This window comes from Oratosquilla oratoria, unplaced genomic scaffold, assembly GCF_046742065.1.
Source record: "Oratosquilla oratoria isolate Oo_2021 unplaced genomic scaffold, ASM4674206v1 SCAFFOLD45, whole genome shotgun sequence".
Classification (NCBI taxonomy): Eukaryota; Metazoa; Arthropoda; class Malacostraca; order Stomatopoda; family Squillidae; genus Oratosquilla; species Oratosquilla oratoria.
This window is the reverse complement of record NW_027467710.1, coordinates 3,359,198-3,382,232: the sequence shown is the minus strand read 5'-3', so window position 1 is coordinate 3,382,232 and position 23,035 is coordinate 3,359,198. Positions and strand designations below refer to the sequence as shown.

The 23,035-nt window shown below is 38.8% G+C and overlaps 1 protein-coding gene across 2 annotated transcripts in view; it reads left to right on the top strand.

Annotated features, from left to right (window-relative positions):
• The first annotated feature begins 10,599 nt into the window (after window positions 1–10,599).
• Window positions 10,600–23,035, top strand: part of LOC143023325 (1-acyl-sn-glycerol-3-phosphate acyltransferase gamma-like) — a 51,913-nt gene continuing 39,477 nt past the window's right edge. The window contains exons 1-4 of one of the 2 annotated variants that reach the window (XM_076181857.1): window positions 10,600–10,675; window positions 17,983–18,128; window positions 18,295–18,486; window positions 22,314–22,483. In XM_076181857.1, the coding sequence (XP_076037972.1) occupies window positions 18,297–18,486; window positions 22,314–22,483 (360 nt within the window). In that variant the 5' untranslated portion in view covers window positions 10,600–10,675; window positions 17,983–18,128; window positions 18,295–18,296. Of the gene's footprint in view, window positions 10,676–17,964; window positions 18,129–18,294; window positions 18,487–22,313; window positions 22,484–23,035 lie in introns of those variants that run through there. The other variant, XM_076181858.1, reaches the window with a different exon arrangement.

The following is a 23,035-nucleotide window of genomic DNA, read 5'->3' as shown; positions in this document are numbered from 1 at the left end:
CTGAGGTGCATCATGAGCAAGGGACAAAACAACAGGGACTAGAGACTCAGGGATCATTAACTGCGCCACACCCTACTGAAACGCTTCCACATTATGAATGAGAACACTGTCCTGTAGAGAAAATTGGGACAGGGATACAGATAAATCTGGTAAGGTGGTATCATCGCCAGATTCCAAAGCATAAATGACAACAGACCAAACAGGGTCCTCACACTAAGTTTTGTCCAGAAGTTGTCAATCACTGTAACTGCTGCTGCAAGTATATTACCTGAAAGTGCACCAGCAATATTGTTTGCACGTCCTGAAATATGTTTAAGGGTCGGGTTAATTTTTTCATTTATAAGGAACCATCTGGCTAGGCGGCCTGAAAGGTTTTTGCCCTTGAAAATTTGTGTGACAGCATTGTGGTCCGTGTAAACTGTAACAGGATATCCAAAACTTATATCTCGAAAATGCTTTAAAACCCACACCACTGCCAGTGCCTCTAAATGTGTAACAGAGTAACGAGACTCAAGCTTGGTAAGAATGCGACTAGCAAATGCAATAACTTGGGGTCGACATCCATCTACTTGCTGCATAAGTACAACTCCAATACCTGTGCCAGAAACATCTGTACAAATAGTAAAGGGAAGACTATAATCTGGGAATGCCAACACAGGCATTTCAGTAAGCGCAAGCTTCAAGGAATCAAAACTTTCCTGGTGAACATTACGCCACTGGAAGGACGTATCCTTCTTGAAGAGACATGTAAGAGGAGATGCAACTGAAGCAAACTTCTTAATGAATGCACAATAGTATCCTGCCAGCCCAAGGAAGGAAGTACACATTCAACTGAACTAGGTGTAGGGAAGTCCCTAACTGATTTGACTTTATAATCTGTGGTATGAATACCATGTTTGTCTACAACATGACCTAGGAATTGGATGTTAGATAAAAAAAAAAAAAAAAAAAAAAAAAAAGGGCAAAATGAGTTTTAATTTAGCTTCAGCAAAACGTTGCAAGACTAGGGGCAACTTATGGAAATGGCTTTCCACATCCTTGGAGAATAAAATTAAATCATCCTGGTAAAAGTCTATTCCCCACTAGACCATGAAAAATGGAGTTAACCAAGCGCTGGAAAGTCAAGGGAGCATTCCGCAACCCCATGGGGCAACGAAGCCATTCATAATGTCCAGTGGGAGTCGAGAAGGCCGTGATCTTACGAGACTTCTCCATGGGAATCTGCCAAAAGCCCGCCTTCAACTCTATGGTGGTGAACACCGTATGACCAGTTCTAATGGACTGAAGAATATCACTTAATACAGGCAAATAGTGACCTCATTAACTCGTCTATAATCAATAACAGGACGAAAGAATCCGTCTTTCTTAGGCACCAGAAGGAGCGGCGAGTTTCACGCTGAATGACACTCTTGTACAACGCCTTCACATAACAAATCGTCAACCAAGGACTGTGCTATAAGCTGAAGAGCGTGAGATAACCTGTTAGAGGGAACGTAAATAGGACGAACACTTGGCTGAAGATCAATGCTATGAACCACATGATCTGAAATATTTATTGGATCAACCACCATGAAAAGCCAAAACTTGATAGGAACACCCGTGACGTTGGTTACCATAGCTGTGGTAACATAAGCCTCACGAATAGTGGAAAGAGTCCCTTCTTATACCAGACGACAAACACGAACAGAGTCAGGGTGAAATAAAACGTCAGACCCAATTAGAGCACCTGAAATGCACACCGGAAGTCGAACTGAACTTGGAGGACCAACATGATGCTCTCCTTCAACAACAACAGCACAAGAATGAATAGCAGAGTCAAAACGATTAGAATCCTTTAAAGGCAACTGTACGGTCTGATCATGCACAGAAGTGGAGCTACAAATAGAAGCTGGCCTATCCGTTGCAGGAATAACAGAATTATAGAAAGCCACTACACAGCGCCTAGGACATATATCTATCCCATGCGCTGTAAAAACATCAATGCCCAATAGGCAAGCACACATAAGAGCAATTCCAGAAACAACAACAAAAGTAACATAGAAAATGGTAGCAGGCGAGCAAAACCGTAAAGGAATGCGAACAGACCCAAGAATAGGCAAGGGAGACCCTTAGACAGAATACAAACTATTACAAAAAGGAGATAAAGGAAGGTTGTACAAATCCCGGAGAGCATAATAAGCCTTTCTACCTATAAAACTACAATTTGCACCAGTATCTACAGTGACTGAGATAGGTGTGTTCTCCGTAAGAAATTGGAAGGCGAGTAATTGAGAAGACTCAGCAGCCACCAAAGGGATGATCTGAGACCGAACATTACTGGTCAATCCCTTGATTTATGAGACGGGTGCTGGTGAAAATGGGACTGAGGTTGTCTAGGTTGATGAGAGGTTTCAGCCCTAAGTCTCAAAATCTTTAAACATTGATCAGTCGAATGTTTACATTGACCATGAATATGACAGTAGCTAAGTTTATCCTGAGGCTGTACACTTAGAGAGGTCATGCGTCACGTTAAAAGAGGCATCAGATAATTCATACCGACAGGGGGCTGCCTTAACTTGTACTCATGACGCTTATGGCGAAAGCAAAAAGCGATTGAATGATCTGACCTGTTCCAATAGGTACATCTAAGTACAGGAGGTCTAAATGTAGCTGAACGAGAACTTTGAGTAGACACTGACGACTGCGGGGGTGGAGGAGGAGAACTAGGAACATTTGTATGTTGATGTGCATTGCTAATACACAAAGAATCAGACAGAACTTCCCTTAGTTTAATTGAAAGCCTTGTTGCAAAAGATAATAGGGACTCATTCGTCTTATATCTAAGAGAAGATGCCGCTCTCCTCTCAAAAGGCACAAATGATACAATAAAAAAATCTAAAATAAGGCGGAACCTATCTAAAGTGATAGCATCTTTATTTACCCACTCTGAATGGGAGACTAAGGCTTCGACAGCTATCTTGCTGGCCTGGGCCTGAAGACACATATAGTTAAGAGTGCCCAATAGGGATGTAAGTACATCAGCCAACTTAAAATACCATTGAAAATTATTACCTACAGGTGTATCAGAAAATATTTTTAGGAAATTGGCTCTAAAAATATAATAATTATAGTTCAAAGCCTTGGTGTCAAGACACAAAGTTGACATCTTAGCTGCCAATGAATTAGATACAAGTTGTGACCTCACGAATGATATTTTCACAGGCCCAGTCGAAACATTTGTATTCACTATAAGAACATAAGAATGAAGGAGACTGCAAGAGACAATAATGCCTTTACAAGGCAGGTCCATATCCATCACCACCTGTCACCCCATGTATAAAGTTGTGTAACAGTTTCTTGAAGCAACTGATAGTTTCAGCGCTTACTATATGGTAACTAAGTCTATTCCATTCGTTTACCACCCTAATAATAAACCAATTTTTGCTTTTTTTCTTCTTAAATCTGAATTTGTACAGTTTAAATTCATTACTGCCAGTCCTGCCATGTTGTTTTAATATGATGACCTTGTTTGCATCACCCTTGTTAAAGCCTTTGATCCACTTGAACACCTCTATTATATCACCCCGCACTCTGCGTCTTTCCAGAGAGTGTAAGTTAAGATGCCTAAGCCTCTCCTCGTAAGGCAAATTTTTGAGTCCACGTATCATTTTGGTAATTCTTTTCTGTACTAATTCAAGTGAATTGATGTCCATTCTGTAGGACGGAGACCAAAACTGTACTGCATAGTCAAGGATGGGTCTAACTATCGCTAGATAGAGTTTGATAATTACCTGTGCACTTCTATTCGTTACTGTCCTAGCAATGAAATCTAATGCTCTGTTAGCTTTATTCCTGGTGCTAATGCGGTGTTTCCTGTTTTTAAGGTCCGCACTCACTAGAACTCCCAAGTCTCTCTCGCACTTAGTTTTCTCTAAGAGTGTGTTATCTAAGCTGTATCTATTTTCGGGGTTGTGTAGTCCTACGTTTAACACGCTACATTAAGAGATATTGAAGTTCATTTGCCATTTCACCGACCATGTGAACTATTTGTTAAGATTATCCTGCAGAAATTCTGGTTTGTCTCCTGACCTAATTAGGCGTCCTATTTTAATGTCGTCCTCAAACTTACTAACATCACTATTTATCCCATCGTCTAAGTCCTTTATGTACATAATGAACAACAAGGGACCCAAAACCGAGTAACATTGCCCCACCTAAATTTTACTCCATTTATGGTGACCCGCTGTTTTCTGTTACTAATCCAAGCTCTGATCCATTCTAACACTTTTCCTCCTATGCCATGGGCTTTGATTTCATTTAGTAGTCTCTGGTGTGGCACCTTGTCGGACGCTTTGCTAAAGTCAAGGTAAATAACATTGTAATTATCATTGTTATCTGACGCCTCATATAGTTTAGTGTAAAGGGATAGAAGATTAGTTACACATGACTTACCCTTGGAGAAACCATGTTGTGTATCATGAATTAAATTATGTCTTTCGATGTGTTCTCTGAGTCTATTTACTGATTGGCCTGTAGTTGCATAATGACGATCTATCTCCCTATACTATCTCGCACTGGCGAATAAAATCAGCAGAGATCCTGACCAAAAAACTTAACAATAGATGGATGCTGATGCAATAAAGTGAATGTATGAGCCATTGCTTCAGATGGATTTTTGAGGGATAAGAAATTATGACAATTCGAGCTTAGACATTTTTAAATGGGGCAAGGTAAGCGTAATCCACTCCTTAATAGCATGAAAGATAAAGACATACAAAAATAATGGCAATCGCGTAGCAATTCACCTCACGAACTGGAAACTCGTTTGCCTAGAAAAAAGTCAACAATAATACAAAATTTCCGTGACTCACAAATAAAAGAAAACTGTACCGCAAGGGGTAATCATACAAAAAATAATTAATCAAACACGGCCACTGTCTACATAAAAAACACGTCTGGCCAGAAAAATAAACTATTGTCCAATTATTACACTATAAACACAATAATACAATATGACATGCATGTATAACCAACAAAAGATGTACAAGCTTGAACACTAATGGCAAATAGTCACTGAAAAGGTAACGAAAGTCACTGAAAAGGTAGCGAACAAAACTGGCTGACACGGAGATGATTTGCGTAGATACAATCTGTTCAATAACCCTTCTCCATCCGGGCTCCAGATTAAAGCTGACACACGCAGGAACAATAGGTGATCCTTTGATGAACACAGATGACGATTGTGGGAATAAAAGTTCAAAAACAACATCCTAAGCTGAAGACGACATGGGACCACCCAAAATCACTTGCGCTCCCATAGAATACTATTCCTGAGCACCATCTCACACAAAAATATCAAATTTCACCGGTAGGAATTGTTCCAATGGCACCATAATTAAATTCATGTCTGAAAAAAGGGGGGGGGTGGAGAAAAAGAGAAAGAAAAACACACGCACTCACGAGGAAAATACCGGCCAACTAAAGTTCACAACACTTCAAATTTCAAAAGTAGCGTTTGTTCTTAACACTTTAAATGTACAAAAACGAATTGTTTATACAAAAATTATTGTTTTAACGCACGGCCACTATTTTATGTAAAGGATGACTCAAATGAAACACGGTGGATTATATTAAATATGTAAATTACAAAACACTGCAGACAAAGCGTGCGCACACGTTGGAGGCGAAATCAAGACTGCCCGTTTGGGGACGCCAAGCTTTGAGTTAGCGCGGGAAACATACACGATTCGTCTTGGTTCTCCTTACAAAAAGGCACCCGGAAATGTAACAATGACAATAACAAAACAATAAAATCTGTGACACATATGCAATAGAAAAACACATACAAAATTGAACACTCCCCAAGTATAATACATAATACTTGTACAATGCTGTATGTAATTATAATATGTACACAATGGTACCATACCATTACACCTGATGATCACCACGTTAAACAACTGAAACTAAATCATATATACAACATCAACAAAAATTCTCCAAAGTACCTAAGATATGATTTCCAGCCAGCTGTACACAACCGCACCTTAAACATATGCAGGCTGCTACAAAATCACTGTTATAACGGAGCGCCGTATCACTTACTATGTCCACGTTAGTTCCTGGTTATTCTTCTTCTTCGTTTAATACGACACTCGTCTTTAGTTTCTCTTTCACTCGTATCGCCCCCTAATCCTACGACAGCTAAATACTAATTACATTGTTCTTTTACTGCGCCTCGATCACTCGCACCTTAACCCATACACCTTCATATACGCACTGGCGACGCACACCAACCAATGCCCATTCACCCTCCTTCTAGACCCTTTGACCCCGTGTCGGGTTACTAACTGTACACCCCTACCCGTACCACACTCAAACCACACACACCCTTGATCTCGAGATCAATCTATTTTTCGTCGTCTTCGTCTCCTACTGCATAGTCCTGCAGCCATCTCAGAGGACGTCTCTCACACAGCGTTCGTCGAGGTGTCGCTCCCCCATCCACTACTTCGTCGTGACTCTCTTCCTTGTTTCTTCCTCCGTCATCCACCAAATAAAGAATATCCAGTATATGTCGCGTCACCCCCTCGACAGAGATGTTGTTCCGTGAATTTACCTCCGTCACATTCCCCTTCGACCACTGTGATGTACACTTACCATCCTTCGGCTTCACCAATATCTTCTTCCCCACCTGTACTAAGGCAGCGGCGCTACCCTGGGATGCCGCCATTCATATTCAAATAAAGCTTCTTAAGGCACCGAGTCTTCGTCTTGGCCTGACCTAGGGAACATATCATACCAGAAGACTGCCCCCATAGGTGGTATTAGCGCCCTCTCGGCGGTAGAATTGATAGTGCGATGGTGTCGTTCTACTGTTCCGTTTCCGCTCGGCCGGTACGCAGCCCTAAAGAAGCGCCTCGTGCTCCACTTGTACAGCATTTCTTTTAGTGCTCTCGACCGAAATGCGGTGCTGTTATCCATCAGGAATTCATCCATTGGATCCCGTTCCAGAAATATCTCATTCATCACCCGTGCAATTTTCTCCCCCGTCTCCATCTTCAGCTTCCGCGAACACGGCGAATCGTCCTGGGCCACAGTCAACCATAGATAAGTATATGCCCCGTCGACAGTGAGTTACGTCGACCGCCAACCTCCTCCAGTTCTCTTTTATGTTGAGTTCCCCTGTTGCATGCGGTCTAGGAGCGGGATTTTTCGATTGACACCGGACACATCCTCTCACCGCCCGCCGAACTTCTTCCCTAGTTATATTCGGGTTAACTTTCCTTGCTAAGAACAATGACCTATCAACACCCAGGTGATGTGTTCCACGCAACTCTTTCGCGCATAGGGACCCTACGGCGCACACTTCCACCTTCTCTTCCTCTTCCTGCACTCTCAGCCAACTTTTCTTTACCCTGGTTAACGCGTCCGCTTTGTTCACTCCTGACGGCACTTGGGTTACGCTCACTTTCACGCTGAACTCGTCTATTAACTCCCTCAGGATACGAAGGCGCCGTTTCACAATGACCTCTGCTGACCCTTTAGTGTGTATTCTCTTCACAGCAGTCAACATTGAGTTCATCCATCTTGCCACTGTGGCTGAGTCTGTCTTGAATTCAATCTCACGTAGCTCCCACTTCGGCGCCAAATTGACTCCTTTTACAACCGCATTCAACTCCTACACGTTAATGTGATGGTAGTCACCCTTTTTTCGCTGCCATTTCCCATCTTCGACTATCACACCTCCTATCTCCAAGACTACGCCGGTTGCTATACTGCTAGCATCACACCATATTACTCCCATGCTCTGTTGTGGTGCACTCCACTTTTCTCTCACTAGATCCTCGCGTCTCACCCGTCGTGAGAGTGCCCTAATCAACCTTCTTTCCCCAACCCGTCGACCCTGACAGCCTCTTAATATAATTGCATGTTACACGGAGCCAACCTGCGATCGGGTAGTGACCAACCAAATTGCCACACAGCAAGAAGAGCTCTCGTCTACTCATCTCATCCTTTACATTCGGTATCTTGTTGCCTCTCCTGAACGTCAAGTTTCTGCTTCCGTCTCTCTCTAGTCGGAGTCCCAACAACGTTCCTCCTTCTATCGGTTCCAGCTCTTTCGAGACCAATCCGAACCGAGCTAAGTGTTGCGCTATGTCCGACGCTGGTACAACAATACCATCCACCAATATGTCATCGAGGTAGGAGTCCGTACCTTTATATTTTATTAGTTGGTATTTCCATAGTTTCTTCGCCACGTGAATTTGTAGGTAAGCCACCCGTAGATCTACAATTGTGGACGTCCCCCCTCATTTGACGCCATTTGGGTAGGGTCTCGTTACATACGTCTGCAAAATCATCGCCAGCATGACACCTCACGAACTGGTTCAGCTCTCGGAAATCCAACACCGGTCATACTTTGTTCTTGGTTGGCTGCACTACTGCCATCAGAGGCAAGAGTCCATCCTCCACCGGCTCCTCCCAGGGACTCAAAATTCCTTCACGAATCCACCTCTCTACTTCAACATCAAAGTCATCTCTTACCACCTCTCCGAGAGTTTGTTCGTAGCAATCGACTTTGTTCTTCAATAGAGGTGAGACTTTTTCAGGTACCACTCTACCTCCCACTTCTGGTCATTAAATTTCGCTAAGAAGTCTTTGTCCTCAATTGTACGAGGCACCGCTTTCCACATCTACTGACGCACTGACTTATATTTTTCATTGAAGTTCTGTTTTTCTGCAGTAGGAGTTGCCAATTCGTGATATAAACTCCTCCAAACGTTACAGATTTGACAATATTGTCATTTAAGTACTTGTTTCGGTAAATATTTAGTAAATTTTGAAGAGTTTACAGATCTGTCTCAGATGTCTATATAGAGTTAAACATAATAATATTATTCCAACAAAATAGATCTACTGACAACAAACCCAAATTTTAAAATCACAGTTATTTTCCAACGATTTGAAACATACTGAATCAGAAAATAATGGTTAGTTGCCAGAAACAAGGATTTTTTTTTTTTTTTTTGTTACTCGCTGTAATTATCGTTTATTTCTATATAGATGGCCATAGCAACGCTTTCTAGGTTAAGGACAATATAGCTCGCGACGTCTGTGATACCGGTTAATGTTGCTCATTTTGAACGGTTCCTTCATGACAGTCGTTTCGCCCATGCCTAGATAGCTTCTAATAACGGAGCGACGTATCATTTACCTTGTACGCGTTAGTTCCTGGTTCTTCTTCGTGTAATGCGACACTCGTCTCTAGTTTCTCTTTCACTCGTATCGCCACCTTATCCTACGATAGCTAAATACTATCTCCATTTTTCTTTTACTGCGCCTCGATCACTCGCACCTTCACATACGCACTGGGGTCGCACACCAGCCAACGCCCATTCACCCTCCTTCTAGACGGTGACCTTTGACCCCGTGTCGGGGTGCCAACTGTACACCCATATCCGTACCACATTCAAACCACACAGACACTGACTTCTATGAAAAACAGCTTTAATCACACTAGTATTATACCATTGAATAACCTCTCTTCAAACATTAGTCTTACCAACAAAGAGAGGATTTAAGGTCAGGTTAAAAATCTCTCAGTTCTCAGTTGTTAGCCAGAAATAGGGAGTCTTTTATTCATAATCAAGTTTCTTATATATAATGGTGTTACTTCTAATGCTTGTTTTTTTCTCTTCTCATGCTTACTGTACTATATGTGTTTTTCCGTGTGTGATTGGAACTATTGTAGTACTAATCAGTTTTTGCTTGTACTAGTTTCTTCTTATGTAAAGTTGTCAGTATCAGTAGCCTACTACTCATGTATAAATATCATTATTGTATCATACTATTAGTGGTTTTAATTTTGTTATAATTATTATGACTATAACATAAGATTGTCAATAGGTTTTCTTCCTTTCATAATGAGAAATGTCAAAGGTTATTGTATGTAAGAGCTTACTATACATGTTTTGATCCTAGCTTTATACACATTTTTCTTTATCTTCATAATAAGTGATGTCAATGATTTTTATTATGAGTACTTGATTACATTTTCTGTTCTTAGTTATATTATTTCTTCTTTAAACATATCTGGATTCTTTGTTTTTAAAAGGACCACAGTGGCAATAAGTATAAAATGCTTTTAGTGGCATCCTCGCAATTTTACACAATGTGTTTTCATATTTGTGTTTGTGATTGCAAGATAAATCAAACAAACAGACAATACTTCAAATTCACATAGGAAGAAAACCACCAACCTGGCAACACACACAAACGAGTATAAAGAATTGTTTACTAAAAGTCAACAGGGTTACTAATTGTTATATTATGCTATATAAAGAAGACATTTTCGTTATAAGAGTAACTCTTGAAAGAATGCTGTCAATTTTCCTATTAATATAATTTACGTGCGACAAAGAAAACATTGTATCTAAACTATGAATACAGTTATATTGACTGTTTTTTTGAAGGATTTTCACGGATACGCTAAATCAGATAGATATTTCATGATGTACCAACGTATATAACCAATTATTAAATTATGAGTATATTAGTATGATAACTGTAGTAAAACAACGAATAATAGAAAAAGATTAATTCGTATTATTCATCTAGGACCGTATCTATGCGCAGTGCGGATCGCGTGCAGAATCAGCTGATGGACCAATGAAAGCAGGAGATGCTGTATGAAGTAAGTAGGTTCAGACTTTATATATGGGATTAAGTTAATACGGGTTAGAGGGCACTGTGTAATGTCTTGTAACATATATACGGATTTTAGTGTAATTTACGTTAATAGTATGTAAAACTGACAAAAACTAAGCTAGTTTACCGTACCCAGTTTCATTGAACGACAGATTCGATGTGATGATCCACAAGGAACAAAAATTAGTGTAAACAAGGCGTATTACACGTATATGAAGGTTATTTTGTTGGGAACACCGTCCAGTTATTCCAAAGCTTGTATGGACTAGATGTACAGTTATAGTTAATGAGTATTAGAGCAACCAATGTAATATTCTAAAATTGGAACTGCTAAAAAACTTGTAGCGTTACTTAATGTCGCTAAGTCTACTGGATAAAAAAGAATTTCGATAGGTGTCGTCTGTCATTAATGTTTAATATTTGTATAAAATGCACTTTTGTCCAGCTCCTGAAACAATTAAATAGAGCTGCTTTATAGTAATTATGGGCTTGTGAATGACGGTGCTCGATCTATCAATCAATCGATCAATCTGTTGCTCCGGTTCCGACCCGCAGCCCCTAGGAAACCGGCTACGGCCACTGGTTCAACTCATAATCATTCAGTGAAGAGATTTTGTTGCCCTCTGGAGTGAGTGAAGTGTAGTGTAGTACTAAGTGCTCTTCCATGGAATAGTTGCATCTTGGGCATTTGGTGTCTTGTCTGGCCATTGGGATGATTGCGATTGCTGTTTTGGGGACTTGTTTTTCTGGGTATTATTTTAGTTGTGCATACCTATGTGATATTGCATTGGAAAATGAAATATTTTTTTAATAATACATGAACATAATATTAAATATTTGATTTTCATGGTGAAAATAAACAAAAAACCTTGCTACAAGCAAATATACTAACGAACAAATCTGATATACAGTACAGTCTAGGCGCCATGTTATTGTCTGTCAAGTCCAATCACTGTCAGACAATGGCATTCATGTGATGGACTGGGTGTTCTCCAACTCCAGGTGACATTAATTAATGCTGTTACAAGGACAGTAGGACTTTCTTGGACTATTTGAGAGAACACAGGGTTCTGCTGTCGTCAGTTAATTGCCCGGGGTACAATAATCGGGCTGTCAGCATCCATGATGACTATGATGGCCTGGATGATCTTTGGAATTTGAGGTACCAAATTACTAAATATAGGTTAGGTTAGGTAATGTAGCTTAGGTTAGAATAGGCGAATTTATCATCCTTTCATTTCTTTGACCTTGGCATATCAATCAACCTCCGTGACTTCGTTCGTTAATAAATTGGCTTTAGCAACTTTTTTGTTATTGATTTCTGCCAAGAAAATCACATATTATATTGATGTATTTAATTTACAAAATTAATAATTAATTTTTTATTGCTATATTATGTAGGTGTGCACTTCTAAAAAAAATTCCTTTTCTGTTCCCATGTAATGGACATTATGGAATGAGTTCCCTAATCTAACCCTACCTAATTTAATATAACCTATGCTATCTTAACTTCACTTAACCCAGACCTTATTATTTTTATTTTTATTTGAGGAACAGTTGAACAAGTGTGTTGTGTTGGTACTTGGTTTTCAAATTCTTGGTACTGTTTTAATGCAGGGTTGTGATCTGGATATAGATATTGTATGTGAGTGATCTCACTTGGGTTGATTTCTCATGAAGTTTGACAGTATGGAACTTAGGAATGTGGTATAGAGTGGATCCCACTGTTATGCCTGTAATATCCCTGACAATTAAATAGTTATGCCTGTGTAAGACATGACCTATACACATGTTGTCACTTGGAGTTATTAATTTGAATTACTTGAGTACTGAAATGGAATAGATTTGTTGGACATTTTTTCATTTTGCATGTCTTTAACCCTACCCACAACTCCTTTACGAAATGAATTCCTGATAGAAATAAGCCAGATTCATTGAAAGAAGAAAGAAAAAATCTTTCAAAGAAAAATGGGTGCATTAGCAAAAATTTGCCTTTGTTGTATGGGCTGTGTGATTCACCAGGGGCTCAGCAGCATTACCCGTGTAGGCAAGATCTTCACCAAGTGAGGGCAGAGCCTTCATTGGTATGATGTTTTGATTGCAACAGCTGTATTTCTTTTGATAAACTTGTTAGCAACTGCTAATAACTTACAAATTGACTATCATAGATTATCAGATGCACTAAGGATCATAGGCAGTTTTGACTGTTCAGTGACAATAGTTTCTGGGTGTCAGCAATGATACTTGATCAATACAATATGAAAAATAATCAATCTATTTACCCAACCCTCTCTTGTCGGAGATCCATGGCTCCCAGGTAAATGTTGACAATCACTCAATTGGTCCATAAGTCACACAAGGAAGAAGAATCATATTGTGTGCCTATGGCTAGGGTGGGGCAGTGTACAATGAGGTGTTCAGTGTCACTCACCTATGGACAAGTGGTGGGGAAATAAGAAGGAACTTCTTTTATTGATCCCCAACTCTAAAGACTTGTCAGGCAGTACATTAAGGTCTTAAAATATTGGCATGTCTATCGGTAACGGTCCTTGAATGTGGCGATCATCAGCGCAGTAACTACACTCTCAGGGAGTGCATTCCAGTTGTCAATAATCCAGACGGTAAACCAATTTCCTTTGAGCGTTGTCCTCCAGTGGTCCGGTTTATCAAGTTTCAGCGAGTGCCCTCGTAGATTATTTGTGTTCCTCTTGAAAAACCTTGTACAGGTATATGGAATGTCCTCATAGTCATGCATCAGTTTGAATCTCAATCATGTACCCCCTCTATCAGTGTAATGATTTCATCTGAGGCAGTTTATTTCTGTGGCCAGGCCTATTCTTACCAAGTTCCTAGTTCAAACTTACCTTGTTCAAATACGTAGGAGTTCAAGAAATTTACTTTTTTGTGTGTTGGTATTGTCTTTGTGTGATTTTAATAATGTCATCACAAAGATACAACTAAGGAAGCCACCAGGCCTAAACATCCCTGAAGAACTGATCCAAAATGGATGCCAGACATTGACCTCTTCCATATGATGATGCCTACATAGGCGTCATAAGGCGCAAGTGGGTAAATGAGGATGCCTGTGTCAGCATCTTGATTATATTTATTTTGTAGTTGTGGCTTGATCATTTTTATTGTGGTTATTATTATTCAGGGTGAAAAAAAGTTGAGTAATACATCTGTAATCTTATATTTGATAAATGCAAGTATTGTGGTGCATCATTGAATCATTGTACCTGAGGCAGCTGATGCTGCCCGCGAGTATTTGACTCGTATTGAAAAGGTTAAAAACAATACAACCTCATCCTGAAAATGTGGGAACCCCAAAACATACCTGCTGACCTAAAGAATGCTCTCATCATCACAGTCTTTTAAAGAAATCACTTCATGTGTGGAAATTGTTGCCTCGTACCCTCCTCTCCATCACAGGGAATGTTCTTGCCAGGATTCTGCTCAGGCATCTCCAATCATCTCCAAGGAAATTTTGCCTGAATCTTAGTGTGGGTTCAAATTCTCTAGATATACAGTTGGCATGACATTCTGCACAAGGCTGTTGTAGGAAATGTGCAGAGAACAATAGAAACATTTCTTAATTGTCTTCTATGAAGAAGAAAAGGCCATTGATACTGTGCCATATGCTGTTATGTGGATGGTCCTAAGATAGTTTAGCTGCCTTGATGATTTTGTCACTAATGCAAGCACTACACATTGGCATGATAGGGCAAGTGTTATACAATAACAATATACTGTATATATGTGAAGAGTTACCAATCATGAATAAGTTAAAACAAGGATGTGAACTTGATCCAGCTTTGTTTTCCTTGTACCATGTAGCCATACTTCATGAAATTCCACCCACCAATCCTGGAGTAGAGATCAAAATTTGCTTCAGTGGTGGACTTTTCAATCTGTCCATACTTAAATTACAAATACTTGTCATGGATTAGCATTTGTATTTGAGTTGATGTATCGAATCTCGCCCGTAATTAAAACAGTTCCTGCAATCCAATGGCAAGGGTGATATTTTGGCTTGTATTAAGTTTTCTTAACTTCACTTGTATAGTGAAAGTGGTTATGTGCAAAAGTTATTTAATTTACATTATTTACAGATGATTACCGACTTACAATGAAGTTGGGTGTAAACAGAGTACAAGCACAGTAGTCAGAGAGAGGCCAGTGCCTGCACATCTTAACCTATACCATGACTGCACGACATCAGTGCCAAGGACGGGTGCCGTTGTGTGCATACATAAGCCTATTCTATCACTAATTGCCCAGCTCCACACACTCTACTTCTTTATTTGTGCGTGAAGAAAGCTTATAAAATTTAAATCATTACCTAACTAAAGAAATGGGACAGGATAAGTACAATAACGAGGATACTACTTCTTAGTGTCATCTTGTTTTCGTGCCTTCTGACCTCTGAGGGCAGGAGGCTTCGGTTGTGTATTTCCTCCGCCGCTGGCTTGCAAATTTCCTGTAATTGGTTAACTTTCGTAAATTACATATGTTAATAGTCCTCCATCTTATTATCTATTTTAAGGTAACCTAATATAATAGATTTACTAAGAAGGCGAGCACTATGGCGCTAGCTAGGATTTGGCTTATGGTGCCACATCCACATTCCTTTGTATCAGTGACGCATCATGGAACATGACAGACTAGATACATCCTGAACTGCATTGTGTTGACAAGAATGCTTCACTAGCTCATGCCTTAGAAGATATATAAAAAAAAAAAAAAAAGGCTGGGTAGCTTTGCTGTTGATCTTGCAGGACCACTACATGTAGGTACCATCATTGGTCTCTGTCTGGGTAAATTACTGCAAACCAATAAAGTACTGCAAGTGTAGAGGAGAAGTAGACCTATTTACTCTTAAGATGGAGGAATAGTAACAGGACAATCAACATTTGTTTGAGTAGCAGGTGGCACGTATGACAGCAGGAGGTGCCTGAGTATAATATATGCAGAAATAACCCATGAGATTATGATTCAGTTTGATTTAAAGTCATGAACTTCCCATCTCAGAGAATGCTAGAATGATGCTATAGTGTGAGGTTTCCCACACTATAGCATGAGATCTACCTCCTGTTAATACTAGTGTGAGGTCTACCGCTGAATTATCCATCCCTCATGGATATCACACATTTCTATACATTTACTTTAGCAATTAAGCACATACTTTGTACATATCCTAGGAATGACTTAGATAGCTAATTGAATTTCTGATTACATTCATATTAAAGGAAGAAAGGTAATGTTATCATCTATTTCCATACATTTATTCTAGCGATACACACTTCGTACATCTTCTAAGAATGACACAAATAGATCATTGTAATTATTTCTTATCACCTCCCAGCAAAAATGATCAAGATAAGACTGGAACAGCTGACAAACAACACCTCGCATTCTCTTCAGAATCATTACTGGATCCACATAATGTTGTAGGTGGTTCACTGTAGAATGCTGGTACCCAGTGGCATTTAGGTTGCTATAAGCAGGCCACTCATCTGAATGAATCATCAAACCATATGCACATTCCCTTTCAATAATAGGGATTAGAGTGTTGAGGTCATGCCAAAAACCCGAGGCCCATCAATTCTATGCCCATGGTTTCTGTTGTTTTCTTGTTCTGCATCACTGTCCTTGGAGAGAGGAGTGTTGTCTCCATTCAGTATCCTTCCTCAGTTGTAATTCTGTCAACCACCAAATCTTGCCTCATCAATTTGGATGGGGTTATCTGTTGTCCCGACCATCTTTCTTAGTTGTTTATGAGAAACTGTGGCTGTACACACCTCTTGGCACATGTTGAACCAGTCTGTTACAGTATTGGCAGATTTTCCTGCAAGAGTCATTACTGTGGACATTGGTATATCCAATACAAAGAAATATTAATTCTTATATTTCACACAGGCTCAGGTTGCAGTGCAATTTGTTGTTCATGTCCGTATATTGGGAAAAAAAATTATTTCCTGTACGAACCGACCGTGTAGTTTGACACACCTTTCGAGGGCAACGTAACACAGGATTGAATTCTTCTCTGTTACGCTTACTTTTTCCCTGCATAACAGAACCACATTTATGGCATGGATCTGCTGAACTGTATCCAAGAGATTGTGTTCTCTTGAAAAGGCGAGTGCTGCTTCTTCTGTCAGAATGACTCTTCTGTAAAACTCCTTCAGCAACATTTTGAAGTATCCTCAATCGATGTTAACTATTTTAGGCAGAGGAAGAATCTGATTTAGGAGCTCTGTTTGCTTCCTTTTATATGGACAGGTCATGTTTTTGATGGATTTGGGCAGGTCACATGTTTGATGGACAGGTGCAGGGAGTATCCTGGAGGAATGCGGTAGACCTCAGGCTGCACCTGGGTAGGTTACATATGGCAGTAGACCTCACACTATAGGAGCACCTATGCCTGTGTATGTAGGACTTTTTAAGTTGGAAATTTAATTTAAACCAATTGTAAGGCAGGGTTCAATTCACTTTCACTCCAACCTATGTCACAAGTAACAAGATAGTGAAATAACAGAACTTTGTGTTTAATTAAAACATGTTATTGTATTGTTTGCAGATCCTATTTCACAAAAAACAGGAAAGAAATGTCAAAGTAACTATTGTTTGTCATCCAGTGGAAAGTAGACATCAGTAAATGCTTCTTCAGGTAGCATTTTGCTGTTGGTGGTCAGTTCTTTTTGATTGCCCTGTAGTAGTGATCAATATTTTCTTTTAATTAGAAACTAGTTGAGGGGTTTGCAGGGATGACCCATCATCCAGGAGGAGCTAAGAAAAGAGGGAGGGAGGGGTGAATGTGAGTAGGGTGTTTGGGGTTGGGGTGGGTGGGAGCCTTTGACTTCATCTACCTCCCTTGTAAGGGGGAAAAAGACCTTGGTATATGTATGTATGTAACTGAACTTGAGTGATTACAAATGAATGTTAGGTAACTGTCAGATATAAAGATAATGGTCAATTTTTAAGACAAACTGTGTAGTTATATTATCGTGCTGTGACATCTGACCATGAACCTTACTTGTGGTTAGGCATGAACAGACAGCATAATTGTTTTGTCCTTTAAGCACCTATATTAAGTGGGTTGTGTGAGATAGGATATGTTATCAATTTATCAGTATGCCTCTTGAAATGAGCACAGATTAGGTTGTCAGTGCTTGCTGATTTTATTTTGTTGTCTTTTTAATTTGTTTTTACTAGTGTGGATATGTATGTCATACAAGAAACTAGTATAACATTAAACTAGAGTTTAATTTTAAGGTGTAATTTATTTTTCAGGAGCTGAGAATGAAATAGCATTTGTGTGTGTTGAGTTGAGGACTTGGGTCAGTCCTTCACGCGGGCAAGATAAGGTGGTAGTTGGGTGGGCACTGTGCTCAAGTTACATCATCTCCATTGTTCTCTTCCACCCCAAGCAAATAAAGGTAGGCATGCTTCTAATAAAGCAGGTGCTGGTGTTACTCGTATTTACCTTTGATCTTGAGAATGAATCTCAAGATTTTGTAATGTGAGATCATGCTGATAATCTTCACAGCTTGGTTGTTGATGATAATTTTTTTTTTTTTTTCTTTTTCTTTCTTTTCATGACAGACATGTGGGAGTTAGAAGATTTCACGAAGATCCGTAGGTGGTATTTCCTGCATCTCCTCCTATGTGTCACCTTCTTCATCTCAGGAATTATAATCAATTTTCTACAGTTCATTCTGTACATCACACTGCGCCCCTTGAATAAAGCTCTGTTCCGCTCAGTCAACTACTACCTACTCTACTCACTTCTGTCACGTGAGTTCTGGAGACTTGTTGTTATGTTTGTGTATATATGATAATAGTAATAATAATAATGCATTAAACTCACTACAAGTTTTACTGACTGGAAATCCTTGGGCCCATAGTAGCCGGCAGTGTTCCCAGAGCCATACAATAGATTTCTAAAAAAAATGATAACTCCTTAGTCACATGTTATGTGTGTCCACCCATTATGTGAGTTTGCACATTTGCACAAACCCATTTCTATTAAGTCCCTATCTCCTTTGTTTCATAAATAATTTTGAGTGGATGAGGGTGTAGAGGGGTTGCTTTATGAGGAAGAGGTGTGGTAAACAAGCTCCAGCTATTAGACCTTTGATGTATTACTTTTGGTTCAAACCATGTGATGGAGGACAAGAATAGCCCTTTGTCCATGAGTTATATGGGGTGGGATGAGTGTTAAATGAATTTTAATTGTTTATGAAGGGTGTTATGAAGGAGCCAAGAAAAGAGGGAGGGAGGGGTGATGAATGGGAGTGGAGTATGTGGGGATGAAATGGGTGGAAGTGGATTTATGCCTTTGACTCTGGCTGCCTCCCTTGTAAGGAAGAAAAAACCCTTGCTATATGTATGTATGAAGGGTGTTGCTTTGACTTGGCCATCCACCATATAAAAGGGAAAGTTTTTGGTATGTATGTATAAATATTTGTGTATATGTATGAAGTGGAACCACAGTTAGCAGGATATTGTTGGAAATCCCAAATTATGTAGAATTAGTATTATTTATTTTTAGTTTTTTTTCTCATAATTGAGGGTAGATAGTTATTCCTTAACATCCATAGATTTGATTGTTGATAAGGCCACAACTATCACAAAGTAAAAGTTTTATGTATTTGTGGGCTTTCATGAAATCATTCTTTCCTGTTAGCACACCCTGCACTGTTGTCCTTACAGTTCTGCACTATTCTGGCTTTGCCTTACTCTCAATAACCACTGTATTTACTAAATTTACTTAATTGTGTGTTTGTACTTTAGACTTTCCAGCTTAATTTTTCTGATAGCCCTTAAGGAGGCAACCAAAACAAGTAATTTTATTAAGTAAACAAATTGTGTTTGATCAATATTGACATTCATATGACCATGAGTATGTTATCTCCATTGCTACTGCCACAGACATAGCAGTGCCCTTTTCAATGATAACATTCTTTTCTCTGAAAGTGGAATTTACAGTTCATTTTACAAATGTATATCAATAGATTTAAGAAACAACATATTCCCTCAAAATTCCAGTAATTATTTTTTCTCAAAATCTTCAAAAATAGGTGTGTATCTTATATATAGATGTGCCTTATAAACTGGTAAATGCAGTATACATACATTAGAATCAGTGTCATTGATCCTCTTTACTCTGAAGAGGATCACAGACAGTGATTGTTATATATGTATCTTCATATAGCATTCTTTTTTCTGAAAGTGGAATTTACAATTCATCTTACAAATGTGTATCAATAGATTTAAGAAACAACATTTTCCCTCTAAATTCCAGTAATTATTTTTTCTCAAAATCTTCAAAACTAGGTGTGTATCTTGTATATAGATGTGCCTTATAAACTAGGAAATGCAGTATACATGTTAAACTTTGGTATTAATTTTCTAAAAAAATATATATATATATATCCTGTTTTTCTTCAGGGGAATAGTAGGTTCAAAGGTACAGTAGGGGGGACACCCCTTTCTTGGGTCAGAAACAAAGCAGCAAGACAGCACATCTAGAACAGGACCAGCTGTCATGTTTATATGGCAACACTCCTTCCTTGAGTGACTTATGGGCCAATCTGGTGGTCATTCCTGGTTATCTGGGAGCAGTGGGTCTCCTGCAAGAGACCTGGGGCAATGGCTTGCTTGATTGATATATTTATCTATATGCATGCACAAACACAAAGAAATTAGGGACCAAATAAAGAACCTTGATGTCAGAAAATCACATGGCCCAGATGGAATTGCCAACTGGATACTAAAAGAATGTATAGATGAACTTATGGACAAAATATATAAGATAATAGATTGCTCACTCAAAGAAGGAAAGGTACCACAAGACTGGAAAAAATGCCAATATCATGCCAATATATAAAGGGAGAGACAAGGAAGACCCAACAAACTATAGACCAGTCTTCAGTACAAGTACAATAGCAAAAATTTGTGAAAAAGTCTTCAAAAGTAGATGGACTACACATCTGGAAGAGAATATACTAAATCCGAAACATTTCAATTTTAGACAGGGAAGGTCATGTGCCACAAATTTGATCTGTTTCTATTCAAGGTTAATAGATATAATGCAAGAAAGGGACGGATAGACTGTGCTTTCATAGACTTACAAGAGGCATTTGATAAAGTACCACACAACAAACTATTAAGAAAACTCTAAACAACAGGTGTACATGGAAAATTATTTAAATGGATGGAAAATTTCATGCATGGGTGAAAAATGAGAGTGGTGCTCAGACATAAAAACTCTACCTGGGAAGAAATGATAAATGGAGTCCCACAGGGTTTAGTGTTGGCTCCGATAATGTTTGTTATATATGTTACATGAACTTCTTTGCAGACGATGCAAAACTACTAAAGAAATTAAGTGCGGAAAAAGATTGTTAATCGCTATAGAGAGATCTGAATAAGGTCTAGGAATAGAGTCAGAAGTGGGAAGTGGATTTCAACATTAAGAAATGTAGTATAATGGAATTTAGAAAAAGTAAAAAAAATATATATATATATATATATATATTATATATATATATATGTATATATATAAACATATATATATATATATATATATATATATATATATATATATATATATATATATATATATATATATATATATAATAGTGTGTGTGTGTGTGTATATAATATATATCAGGACAATATAAAATCGGTGCAAAGGTAGTAAAGAAAGTTAGTTCTGAAAAAGACCTAGGAGTAATTATCACCAAAGACATATACACAGAAAAACATAAACAAAATAGTCAGAGAAACCTACAATTTACTAAGATCAATAAAGGTGACTTTTAATTACTTGGATGAAGTAATGGTAAAAAAAAATACTAGTTACACCGATGAAACCAGGATTGGAGTATGCTACAACACTATGGACACCCAGTACATAAAAGAATATAAGGAAAATAGAAAGAATCTAAAGAGCAACAACAAAGATGGCACCAACACTCAAAATTGACATAAAAGCAAAGATTGTCTAAACTGGAACTACCAACCCTGGAACAAAAAGAAGAGAAAGAGGTGATCTATTGGCCATTTACAGAATCATGAAAGGCATGGAAGTCTTTGACAGAGAAAATTTATTAAAGTAAGATAAAAGAAAAACAAGGGGATATGAAAAACTCAAAGTATAGTTATAGAAGAAATCTAAAAAAAAAGAAAAAAAAAAAAAAGAAAAAAAATGTTTTCCACACAGAGTGGTGGATGTCTGGAACAAATTGGATGAAACAATAGTGTGTGCAAACACCATACAAGAATTTAAGAATAAACTAGATGTTGTGAGATACAAAGCCATGTCACTATGAGCATAGCTCCCCTTCCTGTATAATACAACTAGGTAAATACACACACACAATAGTGTGTGCAAAAACAATACAAGAACTCAAGAGCAAATTAGATATGGTGAGATACAGAGATGGGACACCACGAGTAAGATACAACTAGGTATAACTAGGTAAATGCACACACACACACAATTGTGTGTGTGTGTGTGTGTATACACATTTATGTATGTAAATATAGTAGTCCATGCTGTACATTTGTTATGATCCTCATTCTTCAGAAGACTAATTAAATAATTGTATTTGCAGAGGTGTTGTTTCTAGCAGAATGGTGGTCAGGCTCAGACATCATTGTATACACATCAGAAGATGGCTACCAGTATTGGGGTAATGAGCATGCCCTCATCATTATGAACCATACATTTGAGGTTGATTGGTTGATGGGCTGGATTGCAGCAGACAGGAGTGGTGTGCTGGGCGTAAGTCTTGGATATTTCAAGGTCAACGTTTGTGCCATTGCACCCTAATTTTCTTCATTATTAGTTTGTTTCCAGTCATTTGTATTACTTGATGATTTTTTTATCCATACTTCTGGTTGGTTAGTGTTCATGTGGATGATGCCTTTGTCATTTTCATCTTTCCACCTTAATTTTGTCCACATTTACTTGAATGTCTCCTCTCGCATACCCTTCTAAACTCCACCACTAGCTGCCTGGCCTTCCTCAGACCCCCCCATAATGCAGTGTCATCCACAGACAACTGATGCCTCCCACTTCCTTCCATTCTTACCAGCTCCAAATCCCCATCCATCTACTTGCAGAACAACCATGCTGACATTACACAACTCTGGCACAGCCCCACTCACACCTCAGACCATTCATTCTCTTCATTCCCTGCCCTGACACAAACTCAACTCTTGTAAATACGTTTGACTGCTCTCAACAGCTTTCCCGCTCTTGCATAGATCTTTATGCATGAGGAAGGAATAAGTGAAGAAAGACTAGCAAATAGGTGTGTGAAAGGCAGAGGTG